General features: G+C 41.6%; 1 protein-coding gene across 1 annotated transcript; it reads right to left on the bottom strand.

Annotated features, from left to right (window-relative positions):
- Positions 1 to 14,965: 14,965 nt before the first annotated feature.
- CLEC3A (C-type lectin domain family 3 member A) lies at positions 14,966 to 22,814 on the bottom strand. The gene is made up of 3 exons (XM_007994141.3): positions 22,658 to 22,814; positions 17,280 to 17,363; positions 14,966 to 15,357 (listed from the first exon to the last, which is right to left on the bottom strand). Exons 1-3 carry the CDS (start codon positions 22,770 to 22,772, stop codon positions 14,966 to 14,968), a joined length of 591 nt encoding a protein of 196 aa, XP_007992332.1. The 5' UTR covers positions 22,773 to 22,814.
- Positions 22,815 to 23,696: the final 882 nt, after the last annotated feature.

The raw sequence follows: 23,696 nt of genomic DNA, 5'->3' as shown, positions 1-23,696 counted from the left end.
AGTGCTTATTTTATAAGTAAAATAAAGTAGGACAAATTTTTAGTGCAGTTTGTAATCTCTGCAACTTTTATGGGCGATGGCAGAATTTAGACACTGCTGGATACAGGCGTTCAATAAATGTTAATTGGATAAATGAAAAGACAGGTGAAGGGCAGTTCTTAACATGTTTTTTTCTACTCAATTTTCTATAGCAAGATATGTTGGTTTTATAGGAAATACTTTTGAAGATGCTATGTCTAGAACCTTTGTTCATAAATCGTATTTTCAAATCTTTATTTGAGACAGGGTCTCACTTTGTCACTCAGGCTGGTGTGCAGTGGCTTGATCACAGCTCACTGCAGCCTTGACTTCCTGGGCTCTGGCAATTAAGCCTTTTGCGTAGCTGAGACCACAGGCCTGTGCCACCATGGCTGGCTAACTTTTGTATTTTTTTGTAGAGACAGGGTCTGGCCATGTTTCAGGATGCTCTCAAACTTCTCCGATCAAGCAATCCACCCGCCCCCAACTCCCTTAAGTGCTGGGATTACAGGGGTGAGCCACTGCCCCTGGCTTCAAATCTTATTTCACAGTTCTGTGAGTGATGGTTTAATTCCCACTGATAGATGAGGAAATGAGGGCCTAACACCTTATCCTTATGTGAAATCGGGTTGTAAGTGCCGAGTCTAGATCTTCTGACTCCAAGTCCCTTGACATTTCCTGACATAGAACTTGGCTGATAGGTTCCAGGCTCTGGTTTGGGAGACAGGAAACAATAATTGAAGTCTCTGCCCTGTCCCTGACTTGCTGGGTGATTTAGGGGTAAGTCACTTCTCTTTGCATCTCTTCCTTTCTTGGGCTTTTGACCTGGTGATTTATAAAATCAACCTTTCCCACTATTTCAGTGGAGAAGAGGACTCTGTTAGAATGTTGGCTATCCAGTCTAACGTTGCTCCCCTAGTCACTTTATCTCTCATCTCCCTGTTTTTTCTTTTGTCATTTTCATCCTGTCAATTTATTACGTCCCTTTACCATGTCAACCTTTTGTTGATATTTTGTCATATTGTCAGAAATGATATTTATTTCTTTGCTTATTATGTATTTTACCTATCTAGATAGAAACTGTGAGGACAGAAGTCCTCTCTAACTTGCTCATCTGTACCTCCAAAATCTAGCACAGCGTTGGACTCAGACTGATAGTTAGCTCAGTAAAATAGTTGTTGAAGGAATTGCAGGAATGGAAGTGCATGTATGATAAAGATAGGATGAGCTCGCTTCTCCCACAACATCCCCTACTACTACTATGGGTTTTTCCCCCATTAGTCTTGTCAGGAAATAAAGTGCTAGAGCAGTAGTTCTTGGCTGGGTGATTTTTGCTATCCCAGATGACATTTGGCAATATGTGGAGCTATTTTTGGTTGTCACAATTGGGACATGCTGCTGGCATCCAGTGGGCAGAGGCCAGGGAGGTTGTTAAAATTCATACAATGCACAGGACGGCCCCAGGCCACTCCAGCTCCTGATAAAGAATCCACAGATCCTAAATGTCAGCAATGCCAAGATTAGTAAACTCTGTGCTAGAGAGTGAATGAGGTTAGTTTGCTTGCTTGTTACAAAATTCTCATTTGGGTGATTGTTTTGAAATTTCAAGCATACAGAAAAGTTGCAAGAATAATACAAAAAGTGACCTTCACCCAGATTTTGCAATTGATATCTTGTCATATTGCATTATCATTTTCTCCATATATGTAATTATTTTTTCTTTCTGAACTACTGAAGGGAAAGTTGCAGACATGTTCTGTTGCCTCTGTATAACTCAGTGTGCATTTCCTAAAAGGTTTTACATAAACACAGCATCATTATCAATTACGAATGACTCAATATCATTATGTAATTTAAAACCTTATTCATGTTTCACATATTATCCCAACTGTGTGTGAAGCAAGTGTTTTATTCCTCTTGCATTTGGGTTGAGGGTGGAGCTTGAGTCCCTGGATCTAACCCATCTCAGTGTTATTTAACAAGAATTAAAGCTTTAGGCTGGGCGTAGTGGCTCACGCTTGTAATCTGAACACTTTGGAAGGCCAAGGTGGGCAGATCCCAAGGTTAGGAGTTCAAGACCAGTTTGGCCAACATGGTGAAACCCCGTCTTTACTAAAAATAAAAAAAAATACAAATAATTAGCTGGGTGTGGTGGTGAATGTCTGTAATTCCAGCTACTCGGGAGGCTGAGACAGGAGAATTGCTTTAATCTGGGAGGTGGAGGTTGCAGTGAGCCAAGATCATACCATTGCACTCCAGTCCGGATGACAGGTGAGATTCTGTCTCAAAAATAAAAAATTTTAAAAATTCTCTTGGAGCCAGACACTGATGTTGAACTCCTGCAACTCACCAACTTTGTTGGGTTGAGTTTGGCCTTTGGGTATCACTCCGAGTGGTATCTTTAGGTACTGAGTCTGGACCTGTCTTTTAGTGGAATTTTGTGCATTGAGGATGGTACCACGTCTCCTGGCTTCCAGCTGGAGTGCCAAATCCTACTTCAGCACCAGACACATCCTTAATAAATTGGAAGATTTGTGATAATGAGTTACATAACAGGAGCTAGTATCTCCCAAACCGTGAGGATTCGTCAGCTAGCATTAACCTGAACAATAACAGAAATCCTTCAAAAGGCTTTTTACGTTTTCTCTCTGCCTTGCTTCCATAATCTTTCTTGACATTTCAGATGAATTCTACCTGAAATCTATGGACCAACTTTGAATAGAAATGCTTGTAAGTGAATATTCTTTGTCAGATGCTAGGTATTTGTTATTTAGTCTACTGGGGCATAAAATTTCATAAGGCTTATTAGATGCTCTTTGGTTCCTTCCCTTTTCAACTTTCCTTTGATTCTCTACTGCAGCACATAACTTTTTTCCTCCATCCTAAGAGGACTAGTGTCGGGCACATTTCAGGTGCTACATAAATGGTGACTGTTACAAGTGCTGTTGCCAGAACTGAAACCAATGTATTAGTTCCCTGGGGCTGTTGTAACAAATGACCACACACACGGTGGCTTAAAAATAACAGACAATAGCCAGGTGTGTTGGCTCATGCTTGTCATCCCAGCACTTTGGGAGGCCAAGGTGGGCAGATCATGAGGTCAAGAGATCAAGACCATCCTGGCCAACATGGTGAAAACCCTATCTCCACTAAAAATACAAGAATTAGCTGGGTTTTGTGGGGGGTGCCTCTGTAATACCAGCTACTCAGGAGGCTGCAGCAGGAGAATCGCTTGAACCCGGGAGGGGGAAGTTGCAGTGAGCCGAGATCGTGCCATTGCACTCCAGCCTGGCGGCAGAGTGAGACTCTGTTTCAAAAAACAAAAAACAACAACAAAAAAACAAAAATGATTCTCATTTTGGAGCCCAGAAGTCCAAAATGAAGGTGTTGGCAGTGCTGGCTCCTTTATGGAGACTGAGGGAGAATCTATTCCATGCTCTCTCCTGACTTCTAGTGGTTGCTGGCGATCCTTGACGTGCCTTGGCTTGGTGCTACACTACCCTAACCTCTGCTCTATCATCACTTGCCTTTCTTCTCCGTATGTATATCTGAGTCTCTTCTCCTTTTCTTGTAAGAACATCCATCATTGGACTTAGAGTCCATCCTAATCCAGTATGACCTGATATTAACACATATTTGTGTCATAGCCCCTCCAATTCTTATGTTGAAGTCCTGATCCCTGTACCTCAAAACGTATACAGTCATGGGCTGTATAACGACATTTCAATCAATGATGGACTGCATATACAACTGTGGCTGCGTAAGATTATAATACCATATTTTTACTGTACCTTTCCTACATTTAGTTATGTTTAGATACACAAATATTTAGCTTTGTTAAGATTGCCTGCAGGATTTAGTACAGTAACATACTGTACAGGTTTGTAGTTTAGAAGCACTATGCCACACCACATGGCCTAGGCGTGTAGTAGGCTATACCACTTAGGTTTGTGAAGGACACTCTACGATGTTTGCACAACAAAAACATTGCCTAAATACCACATTTCTCAATATAATCCTGTAGTTAGTGATCCATGACTATATTTTGGAGATAGGGCTTTGAAAGAAGTATTTAGGGTGAAATGAGTTCATAGGGTTAGACCCTAACCCAATATAACTTATGCCCTTAAAAGAAGAGGAGGATAGGACACAGAGACACATAGAAAAGACTGTGAAGATACCAGAAGATGGCCATCTATAAGCTAAGAAGAGAGAGCCCCTTAGAAGGAACCAATCCTGCTGACACTTTTTGATCTTGGACTTAGAGCCTCCAGAACTGTGGTAAAGTATATTTCTGTTTAAACCACCCAGTCTGTGTTACATTATTATGAAAGTCCTACCAAACTAACGCAGTCTGCAAAGACCCTATTTCCAGCTGGGTGTGGTGATTCATGCCTGTAATCCCAGCACTTTGGGAGGTTGAGATGGGGGAGGATCCTTTAAGCTCAAGAGTTTAAGGCATCATAATGAGTTCTTGTCTATATAAAAATTTTAAAAATTAGCTGAGTCCCAGAAGTTGAGCCTGAGGTGAGCTGTGATTGTGCCACTACCCTCCAGCCTGGATGGCAGAGATCTTGCCTCTTAAAAAAAAAAAAAAAAAAAAAAAAAAAAAAAAAGACCCTATTTCCAAATAAGATTATATTTGGAGGTTCTGGATGGAAATGAATTTTCGGAGTCTCTATTAAAGCCACTACACAGCATGAGTGAAAGACTGCAGTGAGAAATGAGGCTAGAGGGATAGTCTAGGACCAGATTGTGGACAGCCTTGAATGCCAGGGTTAGGGTCTCTGGCCTTTTTTCTAGGTGTACCAAACTCGGCCAAACTGAGGATGAACATGTGAGAAGCTTAGAGAGGAACCACAATGAATGGATAGGGAAGGTTTGTTGTAATTCCTAAATCATCTCATGCTTTTGTTTTGTTTTTTGTTTTTTGAGACAGTCTTACTCTCTCGCCCAGGCTGGAGTGCAGGGGCACGATCTCAGCTCACTGCAAGCTCCACCTCCCAGGTTCTAGCCATTCTCCCCCGTCAGCCTCCCCACTAGCTGGGACTACAGGCGCCCACCACCATGCCTGGCTAATTTTTTTGTGTTTTCAGTAGAGACGAGGTTTCACCGTGTTAGCCAAGATGGTCTCAATATCCTGACCTCATGATCCTCCCATCTTGGCCTCCGAAAGTGCTGGGATTACCTGCATGAGCCACCACACCTGGCCTCATCTTATCCTTTTAATGAGCATACATGGTGTGTCAGAGTTAGGGAACTGGTGACCTTGAATTGGTGGGAAAGACTTTCAGGTTATGTATAACCCCAAGGGGTTATGAATGTGTTCTCCTATGGCAATCCTGATGACCAAGTGCTGGCTGCTGGAATTCCACCCATGACAAGGACTGTATGATGAATTCAGGATGTCTGCTGTGGACAACGGAGGGGGAAATTGGGGCTGCTACAGTTTCTGTTGGTTGTATGATATGTGAGTTTTCCCCGTTGTACTGTGATGAATATATGGAGGGAATAGAGGGCTGTAATTACTATATTGAGCCCTGTTAGTATAATAGTAATATGAGATCAAGAAAATGAAGCTGTGATGACAAAGAGTTCTCCTACTAGGTTAATGGTAGGGGGTAGGGCAAGATTGGTAAGGTTTGCTGTGAATCATCAAAAGGCTATTAGTGGGAGTAGGGTTTGAAGTCCTCGGGAGAGCATTATGATACGGCTATGAGTACGTTCGTAGTTTGAGTTAGCTAGGCAGAACAGTATGGAGGAGGTAAGTCCGTGGGCAATTATGAGAATAATTGCACCAGAGAAGCTTCAGGGGGTTTGAATGAGAGAGGCTATGATTACTAGGGATATGTGGGGGATAGTTCATGACTGTAAGACATCTTGAGATGTAATTATTATACGGACGGGGGCTTCAATTGGGAGAACTACTCGGTTGTCAACTTCTAGAAGTCAAAGGTCTCCTGGGTTTAAGAATAGTGGGGGTAATATATGAGTTAAAGATAAGGCCCCTGTAATCTGTGTATTCGTAGGTTCAGTATCATTGGTGTCCAATTGATTTAATAGTAAAGGAAGGGTTGTTGATTTCGTCTGTTAGGTATAGGATGCGTAGAGATGGAAGGGCAATCAGGACTAGGATGATTGCGGGTAAGATGGTTCAGATAGTTTCTGTTTCTTGGGCATCTGTAATGTTGGTGTTGGTTAGTTTTGTTGTGAGTGTGGGAGTGTGGGAGTTACAATTCAAGATGAGATTTGGGTGGGGACACAGGCAAGCCATATCAACACCCTTATAGAATCTCCTTCCCTTGAGTTTGTGTGGAACCTGGGATTTGCTGCAAACCAGAAAGTATGACAAGGTGAAGGGATTGATTCTAAATACACAATTAAAGTCCCAAATGTGTTGGCTTTGAGTTCACAGATGATCCTGTATGGACCTAGCCTAATCTTGTGAGCCCTTTATAAGAGGGTCCTGGCCATCCATGAAGGGGAGAAGTATGCTGCCATACTGTGAAATGGCTTGTGAGCATGGAAGAAAGGGGATATTTAAGAGGTGACTAGGCCATGAGAGCTCTGCCCTCATGAGTGGGATTAATGCCATTATAAAAGGGTGAGTTCAGCTCCCTGCTCTCTCTCTCTCATACCCTTTCTTGTTCTTCTGCCTTCCCTCCACGGGATGATGAAACAACAAGACTCTTTCCAAATACCACCTCCTTGATCTTGAACTTCCCAGCCTTCAGAAATGGGAACTGATAAATTTCTGCTCTTTATTATTTACACAATGTCTGCTATTCTGTTACTGCAGCACAAACACAAAGTCGGGGGCCCAGGTGCCATGTATTTGAGATCCCTGGTTTGGTTCTTCAACCCAATGAATTACCCAATGAATTGCTTCGTGAATGTGTGCTACAGCTTGTTCAGAGTCCAATTACTGTGATAGGAGCAACTGCTTTTGTTTATAACAATTCTGGAAATTGAAACTTTAAAAATATTCTGTTGAGTGATGTGTTGAAGTCTCATCCGAGTACTTCATTGATTTTTTTTTTTCTTTTTTTAATCTGAACAGAGTAGCTAAATGATACCAAGTTAGAGGCAGTAATGTGTAAAATCGCTTTGAGGAAGATGTTCTGGTTTATTTCCTTCAGTCCAGGGAGCAGAGCCCAGACAGCTCTCACTTTACAGAGGCCTTTGATCTTCCCATCTCAGTTTAGCTGTTGGCTGTTGAGTCCTGCATTTGTTAGCCACTAGCTTCTGGCTCCTCTGGGGTACAGTTTTGATGTAGTTCTTTGTTCTTGTTGTTTTTAATAAAGAAGCGAAACTTCAGAAGAATGCAAAGTATTTAGGTATGGAGGTAAATAATAGATCTGAGTGGGAACAAAAGTTTGTTTTAAAGCTTTGTGTTCTCTGATAAAATAATTTGATCAAATTATTTAAATCATTGATTAATGAGATTGAACATCATGCTTGGAACCTGGGGCACAGAATAGAACTTGTACTTAACCCCTGAAAAGAGGAAATGCGGTAGTGCGTTAACTCATTTATTCCATCAACAGTTACATATTGAGCCTCTAGCAAATGTCATATTTCTCTGGAAATATAATAAAAAATTTTTTTCTAGTTCTGAGCTCTTGGAGTTTATAGTCTAATAAGAGAAATAAATATAAATGTAAAATCACATGTGAAAAAGGGAAACAGGCAGGAGGCATTGGTGCTATGGGAATCTACAAGGGGATTTGATTCTGGCAGAGCCTGTTACTTAAAAACTTTCTATTGTTTCTTATTAGCCCTAATTTTGTTTGGTGTGACAAAATGTACAATATTTCTTTTTTTTTTTTTTTTTTTTTTTTTTTTTTTTTTTTTTGAGGCGAGTCTTGCTCTGTCGCCCAGGCTGGAGTGCAGTGGCCAGATCTCAGCTCACTGCAAGCTCCGCCTCCCGGGTTCACGCCATTCTCCTGCCTCAGCTTCCCGAGTAGCTGGGACTACAGGCGCCCACCACCTCGCCCAGCTAGATTTTTGTTTGTATTTTTTAGTAGAGACGGGGTTTCACCGTGTTAGCCAGGATGGTCTTGATCTCCTGACCTCGTGATCCGCCCGTCTCGGCCTCCCAAAGTGCTGGGATTACAGGCTTGAGCCACCGCGCCCAGCCAACAATATTTCGTTTTCTAGCCTTTCATGGGGTTAGGGCATCCATATAGCAGAGTTCTGACCAACAAAACAAACTGCAGTCTGCTGGAGGATGTTGGTCATAAGAGGGGCAAACCAGGCTGGTTGATGTTATTCTATGTGTCTTTATTGAATGTGGATGTGATGTCTGGAGTTGCAACAGACAACTTAAGATTATCAGAAAAGGCCAACAGAACAGCAGAAACATCAAACCTTGCCTTACTGATTTTCTGAAACAAAGAGTGCTGCAACTGCTCACTTTGACTTCTTGTTACGTAATAATAAAAATTCCTATTTGCTTAATCCACTGTTAGTCGTATCTTATTTACTTGCAGCCAAGCACATTCTTAAGTGCTGTTAAGGGAGTTCAGAGAAAGTTTCCCTGAAGTCTTCACTAACTGATGTTTGAAGAATGAGCAAGGTTTAACTAGATGATGGAAGAGTTTCTATGCAAATATTTGTGACAGGAGGAGATTGGTGCCCACAAAGGGTGGCAATACAAAAGTGAAGGGAAGAGAGAACGGAGAGGAATGAAGGGCAAGACCTTACAGCCTTTCCAGGCCATGTTAAACTTTTGTTTTTGAGAAACTTGGAAAGCCATTGAAAGGTGTGAAGTAGGGGAGGATAATATAATACTTGTCCATTGTTAGACAAATGCAGTAAGTGCTGTGAGTTATATAAGGTACTATGAATGCACAGAGGGAAGAAATGTCTTTCAGGAGGGCAGAAAATGTCGCCATTGTGTTGAATATTAAATAAAGAGAAGAAAGTCACCAGAAACAAAATGAGGAGAAAGAGTTCTAGACAGAGGAAAGAGAAATATGATCAGAGTGCTGCTGGTGTAAATTAATGGTGCATTTAGTTTCCCATGAGTAGCATAGTTTGTCTCAAGTGTAGGGCTCCTCCATGAAAGGAATGGAAGGTGCATTTAAAAATGTAGGTGTATAGGCAAGATCATCAAACCTCTGAAACAAAGCCTGAGTTATAGTTAGGATGACAGTATAATGTATTACCCAAACTGGGAAACTTTCAGAGTGAAAAACGGTGCTATAAATTGTCGAACAATTGTCATTCATCAGCTCTCTCCAGGGCAAATTGGAATGTAATCTATGGTCACTCTACTTGGGTAGATTAAATATATTGAAATATGTTGGACAACCAGAATAATTAATTGGCTTTTAATAAGATAAAATTTGCGCATACCATCTCCCAACTTAAAAATGCATGTCCCACTTCTAGAAAGCTATCACAAATGCTAAGAACCTGCCTTTGGAGTTGCATATAATTCCAATTTATACACTTAAACTGTCTTCCAGCTTTTGAAGCTTTGAAGTCAGCTTCCATTTACCAATTATGAGATGCTTTTCTACTGCTACCTAGTTATCTCCATGAACCCACTTTCTCTTTCAATTGGAATACAGGTCTTGCTAGTCTCATTTCTCTTCATAGCTTGTGTTAATCAGAATCATTTTGATTGCAAGGGACAGAAACCCAACTGTGGGAGACATGCTGATCACCACCAAATATTCGAGCTCTACCTCCTGGGCCCATGGCTGAATTGCACTTGCAGGTCTCCCTCAGAGTGGAAATGTTTACTATTTCTTTATCAGATCGTTTAATGGCTGCTGTCTCTCTATGCTGTAGAGAATGACAGCATTCTATATTGCTGCTTCTCTATCTGCTGGTTTCTAGAGTGAGCACAATGCAGAGGGAGTCCCCTTTTAATCCACAATGCATATGAAAATGAGAGACAGCAGCAAACTTTGCTGTTTAAAGCCACTGAGGTTTTGAGATAGTTACTGCATCAAAACGTAGCCTATCCTGGCTGATATGCCAACTCAAACTACTAGTGCAAGTGAAAAGGAGAAATTGTATTCTGTGGTTTGGAGGAATTATGGGGCAGCTTACAGAATATACAGAAATAGAACCCCAGGGCCTTAGGGGATTGAAATATGATGAGCTAAGAACTATCTGAACACACACATTTTCTTCCTGTTTTGTTTCCCTTCCCTCTCCTTCCATCCTTGCGCCCTTATTTCTCATCACTGCTTATCTTTGTTTCGCTTCATTCTGCACATTGCACTCATCTGGAAAGAAAGAATTCTGCCGGAAGCCCTACATTTACTTTGTCCTAATTGAACATGTTTAAGGGAAAGTATTTCATTGCTCCCAGTTTCCAGGTGACAACCACTGGAAAATAATCTGATTGGCTCTGAGTGGGCTGTGGATACCTCCCTGAACCACCCACACTGGCAAAAGTGTCAGCTTTGCTTGCTGGCATGTGTGCACATGATTTTGACTACTGTATATTCAATTTATAGTTCCTTAGCAGAATTTTATTTAAACTAGTTTCCATTTTGTGGATGTCAGTTCAGAAAAAAGTAGATAGTAGTTAACCTGCTTAATACCATGTGTAATTAGAGGTGCTAATATTGTCTTCACAGACCCCCTCAGGTAGTCTTGCTCTCTTGTGTGCTATGACTGGCTTCCTCTGTCTCTCCGTATTACCTATTACCGTTAGTAGATACCCTTTGAATTTCTTGCATCAGATTAAATAAGATACTGAGTTTGCTAAAATTTGATGTTATTTATTGCATGCCCCAAACACTAAATTTTTTGGGTTTCTTTCTGTGAGATGTGCTTTTTTGGTGATGTTATGGAAGTTCTTGCTAATCTGAGAGAAGAAAATACTTTATATTTCCATTTATTTATTTTGTTACTATCTTCTGAGATGGGGCCTCACTATGTTGCCCAGCCTACAGTACAGTGGCTGTTTACGGGTGTAACCACAGTGCACTGCAGCCTCAAATTCTAGGCCTCCAATAATATAACTTTATTTTTAGGTAAGAAATGCTGCACTGTAATGCTGGGAAAGAGAAGCCATTGAGCCTTGCAATAAGCCAGTTCTCCTTCAAAATATTAAGCCTCAGTTTGTTATAGGCGTTTCCTTTAACTTACTGATTTTTCTTGTTATGTCACTTAATGATGTGGATGCAAGCATCTTTGGTAAGTAGAGAACTGCTCTGTATTGTTCTTTACTCAGAAGAACTGTAAATCTTACCCTTGACTTTTGTGCTAGCAAGCAGCAGAACTGCTACAATTAATCAGAGATGGTGTCTGGGCAAGTAGCTAAAACTGTAGAACCTTGCTACTCACGCTGTGGTCTGTGGTCTAGACTTGGTGTCCCCTGGGAGCTTGTTGGAATCAGCCAAGCCCCATGGGATCTGTAGTTTAACAAGGGCTTCAGGTGATCTACAAGCATTTAAAAGTTTGAGAAATACTGCTCTAAAGATTTGAATCAGCTTCCTGGTAAGGTTTGGGGAGCCTAGACTGTTTGGGCTTCGAATGTAACTGACATCTTCGGGAAGACAGGAAATGCCTACCTTCCCAAAGATGTCAGTTATATTCGAAAGTTATATCACCTGACACTTACATGATACAATGTTCACATCCTCTGACGATGACCTTTTGGGGGAGACGTTGCTAATTGCTTCTGTCATTCTTTACACCAGGCTTCTTCAGGATGCTTCTCTACCCTGCAGTCCAGACAGCTTTTATGGAGACCTAAGAGTTGGCCTGAGGCTGGGAGCATTGGCTTATGCCTACAATCCCAGAGCTTTGGGAGGCTGAAGTGGGAAGATTGCCCGAGCCCAGGAGTTCTAGACCAGCCTAGGCAACACGGCAAGACCCCTGTCTCTAAAAAAGGAAAAATTAGCTGGGCATGATGGCACATGCCTGTCGTCCCTGCTACTTTGAGCCCAGGAGGTTGAGGCTGCAATGAGCCATGTTTGTGCCATTGCACTGCAGCTTGGGTGACAAAGCAAGACCCTGCCTCAAAAAAAAAAAAAAAAGTTGGCCTGAGAATTAAAAATGATTTCATTGCTGCCTGAAGACCAGTTGTTTGCTAGGCAGTACCCAACAGACAAAACAGACCAAAGAGAAGTCTAGGTTAGGGAATCTTGTGGGCCTGGGTTTCAGCTGGTTTCTTGGCTAAGTAACAAAGTCAGGGTCATGAGTTTAGACCCAGGAACAAACCAAGTAATCTGTTAATCCATTCCTCCCAGTTTTGCTGTTTCCCATAATCTGCGCTTAAGTCTTGCTAACTGATCTTGATATTTGCTCTTATCTTGATGTCACTAACCATCTATTCCTTTGAATTAACTTCCTCTCTTGGTCTTGTTGGGGCACTTTGGGAAGGATTGCCTTATTTAATGGATCCATCTTCAAACGTTTTTGTTTGTTTGATTTTAAACAGATAGGGAGGGTCTCTGTCGCCCAGGCTGGAGTCAAATGGTACAATCATGGTTCCTTGCAGCCTCGAACTCCTGGGCTCAAGCAATCCCCCTGCCTCAGCCTCCCAAGTAGCCGGGACTAAAGTCATGTGCCGTCACACCTGGCTAGTTTTTAAATTTTTTTGTAGAGAACATGTCTTGGCTGGTCAGGCTGGTCTTGAACTCCTGGCCTCAAGTGATCCTCCTGCCTCAGTCTCTGATGTGTTGGGATTAGGGTCTTGAACCACCATGCTCAATAACACTGGTTGTCTTTGTCTTTATCTGGGCCCTTGCAAAGGGGGAAGGAAAAACGCCTTCTGTGCAGTGACGTTAGACTGAATACTTCTCAAGGTCAGCTGTTAGTCCAAATTGTTACTTCACCTAAGGAAATTGAGACCCTGGATTAGAATCTACTCCCATTGCCTTTTGGAATGGGCTTTACCCTTTATTGCTCCCCATGGTTACTAAGTATACAGAATCTGAATCAGCTTACTAAGTTCCAACGACAGTTCCACTATTTCCTGGCATGCGACTATGCGACTCAGGGCAACTTATCTTTTTTGTTTTGCTTCTGTAATATGAAACGATTCTAGAGCCTGATTCTCAGGGGGGTTCCCAAGATAAATGAGAATTACATAAGATCTAGCATAGTACCTGAAATGTGAGGAGAATGCACTTACTTACCAGTGTCCACCCATTTCGTTATGGTCATTATCTTTAGGGAGACTATGGTTATGTTGGAAGTAGGGAGTTGGCCAAGGTTCACCAGATATAATTGCAGTTACATTTTCTGTTGTTTTGAGACAAGGTTTTGCTCTGTCATCCAGGCTGGAGTGTAGTGGCACAATCAGAGCTCACTGTACCTCAACCTCCCGAGTTCAAGAAATCCTCCCACGTCAGTCTCCTGAGTACCTGGGATCACAGGCGTGCCTTACCACACCTGGCTAATTTTGGTGCTTTGTGTAGAGACAGGGTTTTCGCCATGTTGCCCAGGTTGGTCTTGAACACTTGAGCTCAAGTGATCCGCCTACCTCAGCTTCCCCAAGTGCTGTGATTACAGGCGTGAGCCCCCTGTGTCTGGCCAAAGCAGCTACAATTTTAAAAAAGTTTCCCTCCTCTAGTCAGATCATACCTCTTCATTGCCAGGTAAAATTGTTCTGAGTATATCCGAATCACCAGTTTGATTAAATCCAGGGTAATTCCCCTCAAACTCTGCCAAGTTTAATATAAACTAACATAGTTTGAATAAGTGTAATTAACAGTCAAACACATTTTCTATTGATCAGAATTCAGGCTTTATTGTTGAGCAATGAAAAGAGCTAAAACTTAATTCCAAGCATGTGTAGTTGAAGTTTGCAAAGCGGAATATTGTTCACAAAACACATTCAATGTTTAAACACTATTTATTTGAAGAACAGAATATATTTAAAATTGTATGCTTCTAAAAAGCCCATTTCCCTCCAAGTCTAAACTTTGTAGTTTAATATTAAGCAATAACGTTATTTTGTACAATCTAGTTAAACAAGCAGAATAACACTTGGCAGAATAAAAAAATTGCACAGACGTATGCAATTTTCCAAGATAGCATTCTTTAAATTCAGTTTTCAGCTTCCAAAGATTGGTTGCCCATAATAGACTTAAATATATAATGATGGCTAAAAAAAAGTATACAACAATGTGAAAAAGGAAACATAAGTCCACTCTCAGTCTCATAAAAGGTGAGAGTAAGGATGCTAAATGTAGGTTCTTTTGTTCTATTTCCCTTTATCATGCAATCTGTTTCTCTGATCTGCCTTAGGGTTACCCATTTAAGTTAGAGGTTGTAATGCAATGGTGGGAATGAAAATTGATCAAATATGCGCCTTGTCATTTCCTTACAAATTGCGGCTGGAAACTTCTACAAAAGGGGGGTAGGCAGGAAGAAAAGTAAAATAAAATCAGAACCTCTTCAGGGGTGTTTGTGTTTTGATATGGCAGACAAGATACAAATCCCACCAGGAAATGCAGCAGTTCAAAAAAAGGGTAATGGGCTAACAAGGTGTTATTGCCAGCAAGGGATGGAATGAGGAACAGGCTGAAAATTTTTTGGATTATATAGCACCTAGAGTCCCTGATTTAGGGAATTCTTGTTAATCAAATATACACTAAACTTCCAAGGGAAAATCTTCCAGGTCCCCTAAGCTTGCTTTTCTGGAGTGATGAGATGCATAGCTACTGTGATTTGTTTTAAAACAGACTGGGTTTATACAAGTGAGAAAGACTAGGAAAGAGATTTTAGTCTGTTTTGCAGAAGCCATTTTATCTGCATGCACACGGATCAGTATTTCCGATCCCCTATACCCCAGGAAGGGCAAAAACCCAAAGAAATGTGTTAGCAAAATTGGTTGACTCTGTCATATTGCTGTGGACATTGATTCTGTGTTTCAATTTTTTAATAAGTAAAAATGATAATTTTTACTTGTTAGAGATCATCAACTTATGATGAATCTTGCTTGGAGGACACATTGGAGAAAGGCCTATTAAGGGATGGTGAACTCGCATATGTACCTCTTGCTGCTGCGACAGACCTCATCGCTCCACTTGCCCTGAGCTGATTGAGAGAACAGGACACAGTTTTCCCGCTTGCCACCGTTAGGCTGTGCACTGTCCCAGTTGAGGAAGGAGATAGCGACTCCATTGACGTCAACAAACTTGCCTTCCGTCACCATGTCATTGATGCCCAGCCAAAAGTCATTGACACCTGGCAGGCTCCTTTTACCATAGTCTCGGAGGGCGTTGATTTCGTCGGAGTTCCTGGGGATAACCAGGATTCCTCCTTTGGAAATGCAGTCTTCATTGGCCTCATGGAAATGCTTCAAGCCTTCTGAAGCAAGGTAGCATTTCTTGTGAACTTTAGTGCCTCGGAGACAGACTGTGAAGATGTGAAATTTAACATATTAAGATGCATTTTGAGTGTATTATGAGTAGAGCTGGACCTGGCAAATAGCAATAAGTATTTGTGGAATGAAGTGTGATAATGATGAGACAACTATTACAATTTTCTATGTGCCAGACATGTTAAGCACTTCACATAAATTAAGTCACATAATCTTGACAACCCCATGAAGTTGTATTTTATTTACCCCTATTTTTACATATCAGGATATTTAGACTTAGAGAAGTTGTTACTTGTGACACCTTAGCATTTTTTTAAACGAAGTAATTTTTGCAGCATGTGAGATCACAGCTACCCAAACGCAGGTCTGCCCTATCCCAAGACATGGCCTTAAACCTCATGCTGTTCTGATACATACATGCTTGTTGCTCTGTGTAGCTCCATTTATGTGCCGGATTTCTTTGGGAGTTTTGGAACTAGATGATATTTAATGCTTTTTAAAAAATGCTTGGCGTGGTGGCTCACGCCTATAATTCCAGCAGTTTGGGAGGCAAAGGTGGGCGGATCACAAGGTCAAGAGTTCAAGACCAGTCTGGCCAACATAGTGAAACCCCATCTCTACTAAAAACACAAAAAATTAGCCGGATGTGGTGGTGTGTGCCTATAATCTCAGCTACTCAGGAGGCTGAGGCAGGAGATCATGTGAACCCAGGAGGCAGAGGTTGCAATGAGCCGAGATTGTGCCATTGTACTCCAGCCCAGGCGACAGTGTGAGAATCTGTCTCAAAAATAAAATTCTAGGTTTGCATGTGGAGAAACAGTGGCTTTCTTAAGCAGATAACTGAGCCTTAGTAATATTGTTTAGATTATTCAGGATAAACCAAACATAAAGATAGTTTTAGGGCGTTAACATTGGAGAGTCAGGTCTCAGAGCCATAGTGCCTAGGTTTAGGTCTCGTCTCTGACATTTAACTAGCTGTGTATATCTTGAGCAAATTACTTATCTTCTTTGTGCCTCAGTTTCCTCATCTGTAAAATTAGGATCGGAATAGCTTAAGTTGCTGGAGGATTAATGGATTTGTGTTTATAAAGAATTTCTAGTACCTGACTGTGGGTAAAGAATGAAAAAAACTCACCTTCTGCCATAACCATTTGACCGTCTTTTAACTTTCTAATTCTGTTCCCCTGGAAACCTGATAAAGGGAGTATGTCGCCCTTGTTCCTAGGCAACATTACTTATGGTAAAAATGACCCAGATTGGTAACCTGCATCTGGCCTGGGACCGGCCTGGGAGTTATAAATACTTGATGGAAAGTCATCACTTCAGTCTTCCCTGAAGGCAGTAACTTGTAATGAGGCAGGTCTCTTGTGAAGGACCCTCAACACCCTGCTTTTGAAATTGCTGCAAAGGATATTAGCTCCTGGGGGGATGAGCCTTGTAAACCAGGGCTGTTCCTGAACCTGCCCAGCGTGGCTCACTTCCTCACCCCTTGGAGAATAGCTCCTGGGCAGTAGCGCAAGTGGCTGCATAGCTGTGGGGAGGAACACTGGCGCTGCCCTGTTGGCAAGCTGCGGTTCTAACCCATGTTCTTCCGGCATCTTAGGCTGGGTGTGGTAGCCTGATAGGCACTTACCTGTCATCCAATAAATGGTAATCATTTTAGTCATTTCATACTTGCTTCATTTTGTTTCACTACCCTTTAGAGAATAACTATGGACTGACTTTTCAAATGTATTACTGAACTACTTATTTTTATTTCTATACCGCTCATATATGGGAGAATGGGGTTATAAATGAAGTTGATTTCCTAAAACAATCATCTCCCAGCATTGGGGCCCTCTTATTGGCCACATTGTTGATTTGTCAATGTTTCTCTTAAAAAGATGTCCCCCAGAAATTGACCCAGAAATTTTCCTGTCTCCTTTGGGACAAGGCATTGAGGAGGTCTGCACCTTACCTGTCTGCAGGGCTTGGATTTCCTTCAAGGCATTGACTTCTGTCCAGAGCTTTTCAATTTGAGTCTTCAGATCTCCATTCTTGTCTGGGGAAGATTTTAGGGTGTAAAATCAAGCTTTGTAATGAAGGACCCAAGGTGATAGTGGTTTTAGTGAACCTGAGCCCAGTGTATACAAAAAAAATAATGCATGAAAATAACTTGGGGCTGGCGCAGAGGCTCACACCTGTAATCCCAGCACTTTGGGAGGCCAAGGTGGGTGAATCACTTGAGGCCGGGAGTTCGCGACCTGCTGGGGCCAATATAGGGAAACCCTGTCTCTATTGAAAGTACAAAAATTAGCTAGGCATGGTGTTGAGTGCCTGTAATTCCCACTATTGGGGAAGCTGAGGCATGAGAATTGCTTGAACTGGCGAGGTGGAGGTTGCAGTGAGTCGAGATCATGCCCCACTGCACTCCAGCTTTGGTGAGGGAGTAAGACTCTGTTTTCTTCTCTCCCCCCTCCAAAAAAAAAAAAAGAAAAAAAGATGAAAGAAGGAAAGGAGGAAGGGAAAAGAAAAAGAAAACGATTTGGACAAGAAGATTCCTAAGAGCTTCATGGTGATCATAATTACTAAAAGGTCTTTCTGTGAGATTGAGGCGCCTTCTGTCTCTCCAGTCCCATCCTGTGACTTTGGGCTTGTTGACTTTCAGGGTCATCTGAGAATGAGCTCGATCTTATCTTTCCTGTGTGTTCCTTCTGCTAGGATCACTCTTGCTCCAATGCTTTCCTGTGTTCTTAGCAAGCTTAAATATCTCCTCTTCTGAGAAGGCTTTCGGGGTTATCCTGTAATTCAGTATCCCTTCTGCTAATCTCTTTGGAACTTATTTTTCTTCATTCTCTAGTCTCGGTTCACATTTTATTTTATTCCATAGTTTATAGAATATTCTCTATATTTTCTATTCTCTATTTTACCTCAGTTCATCTGCCTTGTTGTTCTTGATGCTTCTGATGCTTACCATGATGCTTGGCACATAAAAGGTGTTCATAATATTGTCTAGTGAATATATACTTTATGGTATATAAAATTATTTTTCACTTGCTCTTCAAACAGCTATGAAGGGAGAAAAATTAGATTCCCATTGAAGAATGAGGACAAGTCCAATGGGAGTGACTCAAAAGATACATGGCAGAACTCATACTCAGACTTATTTGGGTCCCCAAGTCCCCTGTCCCCAGTGTTCCTACTCAACCCATGCCTCAGGTATGGTGGCCCCTAGCAGGGTTAAGTGCTAAAGGCTCATGGAGAAATTAGGTATTAGCAACTTAAGTCTTGTATGTTCCTGGATGAGGGTAAAGGATTTTTATGGCTGTCCTTGACCAATCTTGGCTATAAGTAAGTGGCAGAAAACAAGCAACCTTGGTTAAACTGAAATTTCAGGCCTAATAAGAATTCTCTTAGAAGACTGGCAGCTTGTGAGGTCTTCAAAAGCAGGAATTAGAAATCACAATAAAAATTATTAAAAGCCTCCACATACTCTTTGTCAGAGATCAATTCTTTCAGTAGTGTTTTGAGAGAGACGCTATCACTGTCTCCATTCTACAGAAGAAATAGTCCCAGTAAGCTGAATTCATTTGCTGAAGGTCACCCAGCTAGAAAAGCACAGAACTGGGATTTGAATTTACCCAGGTCCAGCCTTGTTCTCTTTTCATCTCTCTTACCTTCTTCTGCACAGTGATTGCCTCTACTTTCTTGGTCCCCAGCACATGGCCCCAGACAGAGAAGATACTTAAAGCTTGGTATGAACTGTCCCCAACTGCTGCTTTATGGGGATGCCATAGAGGTAGTCTATGTTCTGTACTGGATTTTTCAGGGCAGTCTAAAATTCACATGTGCTAATTCACTGTCCCCTTAAACATGTGCTTCGTAAGCCAGATGTTTCATTTGGGTTAGGAAACTGTCTTCTGGAATATCAGGGGGTGGCCCCTGCCTCTGTTTTACTTAATGCTACACATCAGTTCTCAAAGCATCCCATAGCTCAGTTCAGAAATACTATAACCCAAAGATTTTTGTCTATGTAACCATTTAATCCAGAAAAAATGTAAGGGTGCATTCAGAATGCAAATTCGTCAGCTCGTGGGGGGCCAGGCTGGCAAAGACGACTGAAGACTTGCTTCTAAGGTATAAGCTGTCACTCCTACAAATGTCATCCCCCATCCCTCTCAGCTTCCTGCTCCATTCTCCTAAAATAAATGGTCTCCACTGGGAGATTGTAAACATTGTAATTAACATGAAGACACATGAATTGATATTAGGCTCCTGGGAGATGGTTATGAAATTCATTATCCAGGGACTGGGCTGTAGCTTCCGTGCTTTGTAGCTTATGTAGATGTCTTTTGTGTGCAACGAACAAAGGGAATATGTGGAACAACTACTGACCTGTAAAAGTCATATTTTATTCATGAATGCAACACATAAACAGACCTATGAAGCAAGTACCAGAGAGATCTTGTGTTTGAAGCTAAATTCTTCAATTGCTATTTTGTGTCCCCCAGAAGGCTCCCTTTCGTTTTATTGTTGCTCTCCAGAAGTAGACACAGTGTAGAAACATAAAAAGTCATTCCCAGAAGACATGGCCAGTGAAATCATTACAGGATGTTGAGTTGTCAAAGTGTATGGGAATGGGCACTCCCATACCCAGAAGACAGGAGGATGGATTGGTGTTATCATTTGGAGAGACAATTTGAAAGTATAATTAACCTGCAATTTTACTGCTGGAAATTTCTCAGAACATCCTAACATGGGGAGCAGCAACATGTGTGCAAAGCAGTTACTTGAGGCCATTGAATCAAAAAGAGATGTATTAGAACAGATCAGATTAAGTGATGACTCATCCAAACAATGAAATATTATGCAGCTGTTAAAACGAATAAAGTATTGCTTACCCTGGTAACTATCCAAGGTTTAATAGATGAAATAAATTTATTTGCCTGCCAAACATTTTGAATAGTCAATTCTTATATTGTTAAAAATATATCTTAATTGCACCTTTTAAAAACTTGAGGAATAGGCCGAGTGTGGTGGCTCACTCCTGCAATGCCATCACCTGACGTAGGAGTTTGAGACCAGCCTGGCCAACACGGTGAAACGCCATCTACACTAAATATGTACAAAAATCAGCTGGGCATGGTGGCGAGCACCTGTAGTCCCAGGTATTTGGGAGGCTGAGGCACTAGAATTGTTTAAACCTGGGAAATAGAGGTTGTAGTAAGCTGAGATCACACCACTGCACTCCAGACTCGGTGACAAAGTGAGACTCTTCTCAAAACAAACAACCCTACAAAAAAACAAAACACGAAACTTCTGGCAATAGTATTACCCGATAGTTAATAGTGGATAATTTTGTGATGAGGATTGGGAGAGAGAAGACGGCTTTCACTTTTGGTCTCGTAAACATTGGTGGTATTATATTTCAAGGTACTTAAACTATTTTAAAGGTATACGGATGGATGGGGATATAACTGCTTGACCGGTTTAGGTTTATTGCTTCACCTACTGTACAATCTACTTTCTTGGACCTAATGGCAAAAAGTAGTGAAAACTATACTGGGGGAATGATACTTAAGAGGTGTGTACCCTGTCAGTTGCACATGTGGTCATGAGGGAGGGAGTGGGGAAGAAAGCGGGAAAGAAGTGGGAAAGAAAGGTGGGGAGAGAGGAGAAGAGAGTGAGAGGAGGAAGGGGAGGGAAGGCCCCTGGATAACCTAGATGTAACCTAAGCTGCGATTACTTCAAAAATGCCCACACAGCACGCACATGCACACGCAGTCACGTTCAAACCCTCTTCACACATTCCTACTGTGTGATCACTACTCTCACGAGGAGTACCACTTCATCCAGTGGTGAAGAAATGCTGGCCACAGAAATGTGCCACATCACCCAGTATCTTCTCTCTCCCCACTTCTTTTGATATCATCTTCAGCAATACGTTTCACCTACTCATGAGAAATATTTTAATCTTTCACTGAAAGAAGTATAGTATTTCCTAAGGAAAAAAGATTCCACTTAATAACTCTTGCGCTAGCCGGGCGCGGTGGTTCACACCTGTAATCCCAGCACTTGGGGAGGCCGAGGCGGGCAGATCATGAGGTCAGGAGATCGAGATCATCCTGGCTAACATGGTGAAACCCCATCTCTACTAAAAATACAAAAAATTAGCCGGGCGTGGAGGCAGGCGCCTGTAGTCCCAGCTACTCAGGAGTCTGAGGCAGGAGAATGGCGTGAACCCAGGAGGAGGAGCTTGCAGCGAGCCGAGATTGTGCCACTGCACTCCAGCCTGGGCAACCGGGCGAGACTCTGTCTCAAAAAAAACAAAAAACAAAAAAGAAAACTTGCGCCAGACCTAACTTTTGTAAATCAATGCCCCTGAAAAATGGTACTTTATAATCATTAAAGCACAAGACCCCTTTTTACCTACCAGCCATCTGTCATGTCAAATAGACTTTAACCTTGTTGAAATTTGTTTGTATGTGTTTGTTGTTCCTAATGAAATGAAAATAAGGAAATAAAGTCATAATCTGAAATATCCTGAAATGAAAATGATGCAGAGGATGTGATAAAACATGACCCTGTGTCTTGCTTTTTTCTTTTCCTTTGGTTTCAGCATATTGCAAATACCTTGCTGTCATCTTTGCTCTTTTCAATTTCTTTAACCTGTTAACCCAATTCAAGCCACTCAAAATTTGTGGTTGTCTGGAGATTCAATTTTGCATCACAATGCCTTCAAATACTAGATAACTTTGCATATTGACTTTTTTAAGTTGGAGAGATTCAATGTCTTTGTCATGAAAAAGTTTAAATATATGGTATAGGTTGTCCTTATACTGCCAAGGATATGGAAATATAGCTAATGATAACTAATGACAAAATAGGAAGTCACAATTACCAAAAGCTCTATCCTCTGCTACACATTAAATAAGATTATAGTTATCTTAAAATATAACTGAATCAAGTTACTCAATATCTACTGGTGAAACTGTGTGATCTGTTAATACATTCCTCTTGCCCCATATTAATAACACCAGATGTTCAGATACCCAGATGAGCTTCCTCTGAAGCACATTCTATTTAAGCCCACGTAACAAAAAATACACAATACAGAATTGTTTTATTACCAAATTTTTCCATTTTTTTTTTTTTTTTTAAACAGCCTAGTTTCTTTAAAATCAAAGTATCCCAGATAATTAAAACATCACTGAATCCCCTGAGATGCCATATAGGGATGATGGCATGGTGCCATCACCAAAGACAGTCTCCCGGAGGAGTTCGGAAATTAACATCGTCCACACCTCCCCATACTGTGTAAGTCTAGAATTTTGCTTGACTGAGAAGCCCCATTACCTTTCACGCGGCGTTTGCTGTGCTTCCTGGCTTTTAATCTGGACGTGAGGCTGGTGGTCTGGTCCAGGAGTAAGGTGATCACCAAGATGAAAATTATAAGTCCATTCTTTGCCATGGCTCTGGGGCAAGCCTGCTGAGCCACGTTGCCAGCCCCCCTTAAAGCAGCTGTGGAAAGAGAGACTACACAGCTACATCTTGCTCTGGGATATCTGGGGCTGGCTTATAAGAGTGAGTTTCGGAGGTTGGCTGGAATCCTGCTGACGAAATGTTTGAATGCCTCTGCTGGCCACAGCATAAGGTGGCCCCTTGTTCTTGTGCCTCATGTTAGGCTTTCTATTTATTTAATTTCTGCTGCATTTCCTAGTGATGGGCCTTTTTGGAGTGTGTCAATATTAACTACAGGTTTTGCCTGCTTTCTTTTTTTAAATTTAAAGTCTGAGAAGCTTAGGGTCTTTGTGAAAAATTCTTTTATTTGGAGCTCTGAAATTCCCTAAGTGTTCTGGAAAATGGATTCAATTTACTTTTCAAGGCCAAAAAAGAGGGGGAAAGAAAAAACAGAAAGGAAAGTTACTTAGTGTGTGTGTGGGGGTGTGTGTGATGCTACAGTACCATTCATTTAAGCCAGTGTGTCTACTCACACTTGTGTGTCTACACAGCTCAAGTGGAGCTTGGAAGTAGTTTTCTCAGTGGGATTTATGGAGATTGTGGAAATAGATACTCAATGATAAAATATAGGGCTTTCCTCCATTAGGATTTTGTGGACTCATCAATAATTACTTTCTTGGGGCTGGGTGTGGTGGCTTACGCCTGTAGTCCAGTGGGAGGCCGAGGTGGGTGGATCCCTTGAGGTCAGGAGTTCGAGACCAGCCTGGGCAACATGGCGAAACACTGTCTCTACAAAAAATAAATTTGTCAGGCACAGTGGCACACGCTTGCAGTCCTGGCTATCTGGGAGGCTGAGGTGTGAGAATCACCTGAGCCCAGGAGTTCAAGATCTCACTGCACTCCAGCCTGGGCAACAGAGTGAGAATCTGTTTAA

This window comes from Chlorocebus sabaeus, chromosome 5 (genome assembly GCF_047675955.1).
Source record: "Chlorocebus sabaeus isolate Y175 chromosome 5, mChlSab1.0.hap1, whole genome shotgun sequence".
NCBI classification, from domain to species: domain Eukaryota; kingdom Metazoa; phylum Chordata; class Mammalia; order Primates; family Cercopithecidae; genus Chlorocebus; species Chlorocebus sabaeus.
Note: the sequence above shows the minus strand (reverse complement) of the source record. Positions and strands in the feature narration are given on the sequence as shown.

Bases quoted from the DNA above. Each gene is read 5' to 3' on its own strand.
- CLEC3A (XM_007994141.3), bottom strand. From the start codon at position 22,772: ATGGCAAAGAATGGACTTATAATTTTCATCTTGGTGATCACCTTACTC. The intron at 17,364-22,657 runs GTAATGGGGCTT...AATCTTCCCCAG, and splicing joins CAGCAAACGCCGCGTGAAAG to ACAAGAATGGAGATCTGAAG. The intron at 15,358-17,279 runs GTAAGGTGCAGA...ACATCTTCACAG, and splicing joins AATCCAAGCCCTGCAGACAG to TCTGTCTCCGAGGCACTAAA.